Source organism: Musa acuminata, chromosome BXJ1-4 (assembly GCF_036884655.1).
Source record: "Musa acuminata AAA Group cultivar baxijiao chromosome BXJ1-4, Cavendish_Baxijiao_AAA, whole genome shotgun sequence".
NCBI classification, from domain to species: domain Eukaryota; kingdom Viridiplantae; phylum Streptophyta; class Magnoliopsida; order Zingiberales; family Musaceae; genus Musa; species Musa acuminata.
Window position 1 is genome coordinate 26,623,878 of NC_088330.1, and position 7,799 is coordinate 26,631,676.

At 37.5% G+C, this 7,799-nt stretch overlaps 1 protein-coding gene across 1 annotated transcript; it reads left to right on the top strand.

Annotated features, from left to right (window-relative positions):
* Nucleotides 1-3,317: 3,317 nt before the first annotated feature.
* LOC103981904 (probable leucine-rich repeat receptor-like protein kinase At1g35710) lies at nt 3,318-7,051 on the top strand. Its single transcript, XM_065171245.1, has 2 exons — nt 3,318-6,325; nt 6,412-7,051. The coding sequence occupies exons 1-2, from the start codon at nt 3,379-3,381 to the stop codon at nt 6,768-6,770; spliced, it is 3,306 nt and encodes a 1,101-aa protein (XP_065027317.1). The 5' UTR covers nt 3,318-3,378; the 3' UTR covers nt 6,771-7,051.
* The last annotated feature ends 748 nt before the right edge of the window (nt 7,052-7,799 follow it).

Genomic DNA, 7,799 nt, shown 5'->3' on the forward strand with positions numbered 1-7,799 from the left:
TTAACAATTATGATATATTATTAGACTTTATTAATATAAAATATTAATTGATAGATATCTTTATAAAATATTATAGTAAAGAATAATTTGATTTTATTAGAAGAGAACTAAACCTATTAAATTTTTTTAAATAATGGTACATAGCCTTCACTAGAATGCTAGGTTAAAAAAAAAAAAAAAAGGGAGAAAACAACATCTTGACACTTTTGATAAATATTTTTATATTTTATTTTGTATTTTGTACTACCACCACCCGAATAACTTGATTTGTTCTTATATATTTTTCTTTGTTGATGACAAAGGGGGAAGTAACTCATGCTTTGCTTATGTCATTGTTTTGCCTTAGTTTATGTGCTAATAGGGAGAAGCAACTTATGTTTTGACATATGATTTTTTTTTATTATACAACTCATATGCTTATGCAAAAAATGATTAACTTACATTTATCCTTTGCTTAACATTATACATTGATAATGGTTGAATATTATTTATGATTAAAACTTAAAATTTAATTATACTTTGATATTTGGGCTTGAAATAATTAAATCATAATATTGATAAGATCAAATTTCCTTCAACTTGAACTCAAGACAAGTATTTAAAGAGATATTTTTTTTAATTTTAAGTTCAAGTTTATCATGACTTTTATTAAGATGACATATAGATAGGAGGAGTATTGTTAAAACCCTATTATTAATCAATAATTATTAAATCTTAAATTTTGATAATGAAATCAATTGATAAATTTGATGAATTAATGTATTATTGAGATAAATAATGTAGGAAATACTTGACTATAAACTCAAACCACCAAATGATAAATGTTGAGCTGGAAAGTCAAACGGTGTGCTAGAAGATTATCATATTAGAAATTGGACGTCGAGCTAAATGATTGATTGACATGTTGAAGAATGGACTTCGTACTAGAGGTTTAAATATCATACCAAAAGGAACATGTATCACGTCAGAAGATCATACAATATGCGAGAAGGGTGAACAACATGTTGAAAGCTTTGAAAAACCGAATGAGTGATTGATGAAAGTCTTGGTCGATATCACTTTTAAACCAATGTTAGCTAGTATTAGGCTAAGTTAGAGCCTAAGTTTACAATAGCCATTAGACCTGAGTTTGGACCAAAAATAGGCTTATTGGAAGATCAAACATGTAGACTAAACTACTTGGGGGTGGTGGCACTGCCTAAGTCAATCGACGCACTATTTGTGCATCGTCAATAATTGCAATGATGGTATCACTTATGTTGATGGTAATATCTCCTAGGATGATAGTGGTATCACCTAGAGTCTAGTATTATAGTGGTAGGATCGTCGAAGTTTAATTTTATGACTTTGTGTCAAAAGTTATGATAGTAGTACTGTATAAAGTTAACGAGTATTGTCTGCACATCAAAATTTAAAGAACTTAAATATTTAGCTTTATTTTTAAAGATTTTATAGGCTATATATATCCCACTTAAGCTTAGTTGATGAATCATCTATTTCTAAGTTTACAATGTTATCGCTCTCTCTTTGAGCAATTTTTTAGTATCTTCCTCTTGAATTTAGTTGTGATATTAAGTTATAATAGATGAGAGGTTTCTTATAAAGTTTGAGTGAATGTTCTCTCATAAACTTAGAAAAGGAGAAAGTTGTAATAAGAAAAAATGATCTTTATCCATTAGAAAGAAAAACGATAGTAAAAACCAGTGACATAAAGGAAAGATGAATTGGGAGTGGATGTATGTAAATCAATTTGTGTGTTTTTTCTTACTTATAACTATTTTTTCATAATTGCTTACTTATTATCACTCATTTTATTCATAATTTTTGCTTATACTTATACTTGGTTAATCATGTTTTCAATATATTTTTTGGGTCAAATTTTAAAGTCAATTAAAATTTACTATAACATTAATTCATCCTCTCTTAATGCTATTAAAATCCTAATATATTATTTTTTTCTTATGACGAAACCAATATCACCATCTAAATTGTGGAACCAAAACTATTGCTATACATTTAGGCCTGCCAATTTTGACATGTTGAGTCGATCAATCTTGGTGCAAATCTCATTGTGTAATTTGACTCATTTAATAGGCACACATCGAGTATGATTTGCCCCGGTTCAACTTATTCTAAAATATAGGACAAAAGTTTTATTGTACTAAGCCCAAGGCTTTCAATATCAAGATGTGTTCGTTTGTACACTCATCCCACATCATTTGCATCGCGTAGCTAATCGTCGATGATCGGGTCGACAAATTGTGTCACTTTTTTCCATGCTTTTGATTCACCGGATATCAAAAATGTTAGACTGCATTAGTTGAAGTCGAAGAAAACCGAGGGTTTGTTTGAGTTAGATCAAGAATAAATATTCTAACCTCTATTTAAAATTAAAAAATTAATTTAAAATATTATAAAATAAAACACGAAGTTGATGAGGAGGTCAAATTTAACTGAAGTCTCTTTCAAACTACCCTGGTGATGTTGGATGACGTATACGGTTGACTTGACTTGAGATGTGCCTATCATAAAAGTGATGCAAATCTTTCGTTGGAAACACAAAGGCGTTATAATATCATTGGAGGAGTACCAACCATCACTCTGGTATCATCTCTTCTTTTCGTATGACTCGGGTTCTTTAAAGGAAGCCATTATTGAAGCTGATAAGGTCGACTTTATTCATAAAGTAACTCCTTACTGAACTTGATAAGATCAACTTGACTCGACTTGACTTGAGATGCCGTGCAGCACGCATGCCTTGACTTTTCTTTAGCCATATGTTGTAAGTCTTTTTTTTTTTTTTCCAGTTCTTGTATTTGTTATACTTTTCAATCTTTTTTTTTTCGAATGACTTGACCACTTCATTGAAACTTTGTTCATCTAATTTGTCGATTTACTCTTAATCCTCTCCTCTGACACTCAAATAAATAAAAATAATAATATGAAAGATGTTACTCTCAATTTTGGATGAGATGAATCGCTCAACCAGCTTCTGATAAGATCGAATCGCTCAATAGTGGTCTGCGCAGGTCTTGTGAAAGAGTCACGTCATCGAGAAGGTGATTTTGAACGTGTAGAAGATTCCAATCAATCTAGCTAATTATTAATTCGGTTGAGCATGATGAGGGATTTGACACGTGATTAAACACAAGTTCACTAGCAGCAGCAGCAGCAGCAGCAACCGCAAGGCACTGTGTCCATCTTTTCTTTTTCCTCGAATAACACGGCATAGAATTCACAAGGCAGTGTGTCCTCTAATGCATGAACATCAAATGTCAGGGGAGTAAAACCTATAAATAAAGGGCCCCTCCCTCATCTCTTTGCTCAAACCCACAACAACATTTCTGCACTGCTGTCTTCTTCAGCTGCACCACCGTCATGCCATCTCGACTCTACAGAAGTTCTCTCCCTACCAACCTCCTCTGGCTACTACTGGTATTGCTCTCTCCTTTTCTTGTTCTTGTAACAGCAGCTTCACTAGGGTCCCAAGCGAGGGCTCTATTACACTGGAAGTCCACCCTCCAAGGTGGGCAATTGCTGGCATCCTGGAACATCGACTCTCGTCCTTGCAACTGGACTGGGGTTGCATGCAGCGTCACACGTAAGGGCCGCTTGGTCATCACCGACGTGCATCTGCCAGATATGAGCTTAGCAGGGCCACTTGATGCATTTAATTTTTCGTCGTTGGGATCACTCGCCACTCTCAACCTCAGTTGCAACCGGCTCAATGGAACTATTCCCCCTGCCATCGCCACCCTCTCGCAGCTGGCAACGCTTGATCTCACTGGCAACCTGTTCGTGGGCAGAATCCCGATCGAGATGGGCTCAATGAAGGGGCTCCAATTCTTAAGCCTGAGTCAAAATCAAATAATGAGTTCGGTACCTCCATCGTTGAGTAACCTTAGTGACCTTACGCACTTGGATCTGCGACAAAATAAGCTTAGGGGTGCCATCCCTGGGGAGCTGGGGAGACTCGAGAAGTTAAGATTTTTGGAACTTGGGGACAACCAACTATCTGGCTCCATTCCTCCCGGTTTAGGGAACCTGACAAGACTGTATCACTTGGCTCTTTATGAAAACCAGTTAACTGGATCCATCCCTCGACAATTAGGAGATTTAAGAGACTTGGTTTACTTTTCACTCTCTAATAATAGTCTAACTGGTACCCTTCTTTCTACCTTGGGAAACCTAACCAAGTTACAGTATTTATTCTCGTGGAGAAATCATCTTTCGGGTTTCATCCCTTTTGAAATTGGAAATCTAATTGATGTTTTCAATCTTGACCTCTCGAGCAATATGTTAACAGGTTCTATCCCTTTCTCTTTGGGAAATATGAGCAAGTTGAATATCCTTCATCTTTTTGACAATGAGTTATCGGGCTCTATTCCTCCTCAGATTGGAAATCTAATTGATGTTTTCAATCTTGACCTCTCGAGCAATATGTTAACAGGTTCTATCCCTTTCTCTTTGGGAAATATGTGCAAGTTGAATATCCTTCATCTTTATGAGAATAAATTGTCAGACCCGATACCTCCATCTCTCGGTAACTTGAGGAAACTCACCGACCTTCGCTTATTCACAAATAGACTATCTGGAGCGTTACCTTCGGAGATGAACAACATCATAGGTTTGACATCGCTTCAATTGTCAAACAACAACTTCTCCGGTTATTTGCCTCCAGACATATGCAAAGGAGGAGCCCTATCATACCTCGCAGTGAGCAACAACAGTTTCCAAGGTCCTATCCCCATGACCTTAAAGAATTGTACGGGATTAAGCAGGCTATACCTTCATCATAACCAATTCACAGGAGATATATCTCACAATTTAGGAGTCTATCCGCATCTTTGGTATGTAGATCTCAGCTTCAATAGATTGTCTGGTACACTCTCACCCGACTGGGGAAGTTGGCACAACCTGACATGCCTAAAAATCTCAAATAACAACATCACTGGAGTGATACGGCCAGAGCTTGGGCACTTGTCGAACCTACAAAAACTGGACCTTTCCTCGAACCACCTGCAAGGAGAGATCCCAAAGAGCTTGGGAAACCTGGCTCATCTTTATAACCTGAGCCTGAGCAACAATCGACTTGTTGGAGAGGTACCAATGGAGTTGGGAAGGATGTCAAATCTTCAACTTCTTGATTTGTCGAGAAACGGATTGACAGGAAGGATACCGTATCAAATCGGCACTTGCATGAAACTCCAACTTCTGAAGCTGAACAACAACAATCTCAGTGGAAGCATCCCTTTGGAGATCGGCAATCTGGTGCACCTTCAAGAAGCGCTCGACCTCGGCCACAACTCACTGACAGGGGAGATACCGTCGCAACTCGGCAAGTTGTCGATGTTGCAGCATTTGAATCTGTCGCACAATGGCTTCACCGGTGGCCTTCCATCATCTTTGAAGGACATGGTTAGCTTGTCCGTCATAGATGTATCACACAACGAATTGGAGGGGCCTGTGCCTGATAGCCCGTTTTTCCGTAAAGCTCCACTGGAGTGGTTCCTCCACAACAAAGGCTTGTGCGGGGTCGTCAAAGGCTTGCCTCCATGTGTTTCATCCGCTACGAGAAGAAATGATGAAAGCAAGCACCACAAAGTAGTCGTTATCTTAGCTATCACTGCTTCCATGGTCTTCATTCTTCTATCACTCATGATCGTTGGAGCTGCCTTGCAATTCCGAAAGAGGAAGAAACAGTCGCTACCTGTTCAAGATAACGGCAACAGAGAAGGTGCATTCTGCATACTGAGTTTTGACGGAAGATACGCGTACAAGGACATCATTGAAGCCACAGAAGATTTCAAGGACAAATACTGTATCGGAACTGGTGCTTGTGGCAGTGTTTATAGAGCCGAATTAACTAGCGGCAAGGTGCTAGCAGTGAAGAAAATTCACCTACAGGAGATCGAGGATACATCGAATGAGATACCCTTTCAAAACGAAATACAAACACTCACTCGAATTCGGCATCGGAACATCGTCAAGCTCTACGGATTCTGCTCCTCTACTCGGCACAAGTTTCTGGTGTACGAGTATATGGAGAGAGGAAGTCTGGGATCCATCCTCAGAAGCGAAGCTGCAGCAGCTGAACTGGACTGGGTGAAGAGGGTGGATGTTGTCAAGGATGTGGCTCGTGCTCTCTCCTACATGCATCATGATTGCGACCAACCCATCGTTCATCGGGATATAACCAGCAACAATATTCTGCTCGATTCAGAATTCAAGGCTTGTGTTTCTGACTTCGGCATCGCTCGACTCCTGCAGCCGGATTCATCGAATTGGAGCATGATTGCTGGCACGCATGGTTACTTAGCACCTGGTAAGATCGTTGTCCTTAATTCTTGACAATCATGGTTCTCTACTTTGGAAGAAGTGTGATCTTTTTTTTTTGGCTTGTGTCTGCAGAGCTTGCTTACAGAATGAGAGTGACCACCCAATGCGATGTGTACAGTTTCGGAGTGGTCACGCTTGAGTTGCTGATGGGAACTTATCCGGGAGAGTTCATCTCTGTTCTTCCTTCTTCCGCCGCCCAAAGCAGCTCTGTGAAAACTATATTAGACCAGCGCGTACCGCTTCCTACTGCCGAAGCTGCGGATGAAGTGGTTGCAGTGTTAAGGTTGGCAATTCGCTGCGTGGACGACAACCCAGAAACCCGGCCAACGATGAAGCACATCTTCTACAAGTTGTCGACACCGAAGACGCACCCAAACCTCCCATCTCTTGATTCCTTGAAGCTTTCAGACTTGAGGAATGGTGAAAGATGATCGATCCAGTGGACTTCTCTTCCATCGGTTGCGTCTCATACTGACTGATGTCTTAAACGTTTGATCTTTCTCGTCATGGTTATGTAGTCGAGCATCATTTTGCTTCACTGTTTTATCCATTACATTTGATGTTGTAATAGATTTAGCTTCGTCGATGTAAAAACCCCGACCCAGGAAAATTGGAGATGCTACAACCTTGCAATCCTATAGGTTTTCATGTACCAATGTAATGCCTCAATCGAAATAAATAATTTTCACAGAATAATTATCACGTAATTCAATTCATAATTCCAACCACCCTTAGGATATTTCAATAAATTCAAACTCCCTTAGATTTCATAATATTTCAGTCTAAATGACATATAAAAATAATAATCTGAATATACAATAGTGTCCAGAACTTCAAATCATTCTTCCTCTTTATATCAAAAATGAGCTACCCTTCAAAATCTGAAAATCACTGTAATTCATAGCAAAACTTATCTCTAATAAGTATTCACTTGAAATATATAAATTCTTCAGGCGTCCAATATATGCTTTTGAAATATGCATAAATATCAAATACTTTCTTAACCTTACATGCATTTTACATCACATCAAATACTTCGAATATTTTTCAAAATAACATACATTTAAATATATTTTCATAATAAAATCATAAATATAACTAATGTCTTATCATATCATAATCACTATAGTGCAAAACCTAGCATTAATATAAATATAATTAAGGGTTCATAAACATAAATATAACTAAGGTATATGTATCACAATAGTAATATGTATTGATGACAAGTCTCAAAATTATATTTAACCCTCATGATGTAGGTAAAAAAAACTGGTTTATTAACATATAACTAATGTATAATCTCATTGGTAAGGTCTAAATCATAGCAATTTTAACCATACAACTGTCATGTTAAAAAAAACTAGTTTATGAATATATAATTAATGTATAACCTCATCGATAAGGTCTAGATCATAACAATTTTGACCATACAACTGTCACGTAACAAAAATAACATATCA

Coding starts and splice junctions, on each gene's coding strand:
- LOC103981904 (XM_065171245.1), top strand. CDS start 3,379: ATGCCATCTCGACTCTACAGAAGTTCTCTCCCTACCAACCTCCTCTGG. Junction 6,326..6,411: donor GCATGGTTACTTAGCACCTG/GTAAGATCGTTG, acceptor TTGTGTCTGCAG/AGCTTGCTTACAGAATGAGA.